The following is a 292-nucleotide window of genomic DNA, read 5'->3' on the forward strand; positions in this document are numbered from 1 at the left end:
TGGCCTTCCCCGGCTTTGACTACCCGGCCCACCTCTGGTGCAGCTCGCGGGAGATCGCCGTCGCCTGCCAGGTCAGAGCCGCTGGTGCCAGGGCTGCCCCGGCCACCCGCGCTGGCAGCCCACGCAGGGCAGGGCTGCCCGGCACGTGGGGACACGTCCCGCCGAAACGGCACACGGAGGGCTGGGTGCCTGCCCGGCGAGCGGGGCTGGGGTGCGCGGGGACGATGTCGGGGCATCGCCCGGCTACGGTACTTGGTGCAAGCGCCGGCCCTGCGCATCCCCGGGGCACCGG

At 75.7% G+C, this 292-nt stretch overlaps 1 protein-coding gene across 1 annotated transcript in view; it reads left to right on the plus strand.

Annotated features, from left to right (window-relative positions):
• Positions 1-2: 2 nt before the first annotated feature.
• LOC103899355 (GILT-like protein C02D5.2) overlaps positions 3-292 on the plus strand; it is a gene marked incomplete at its 5' end in the record, with an annotated part of 7358 nt that continues 7068 nt past the window's right edge. Inside the window, one exon of the mRNA XM_009279828.1 lies at positions 3-71. Coding sequence (XP_009278103.1) covers positions 3-71 — 69 coding nt within the window. The remainder of the gene's footprint in view (positions 72-292) is intronic.

The sequence above is a fragment of the Aptenodytes forsteri genome, unplaced genomic scaffold (assembly GCF_000699145.1).
Source record: "Aptenodytes forsteri isolate BGI_AS27 unplaced genomic scaffold, ASM69914v1 Scaffold147, whole genome shotgun sequence".
Lineage (NCBI taxonomy): Eukaryota > Metazoa > Chordata > Aves > Sphenisciformes > Spheniscidae > Aptenodytes > Aptenodytes forsteri.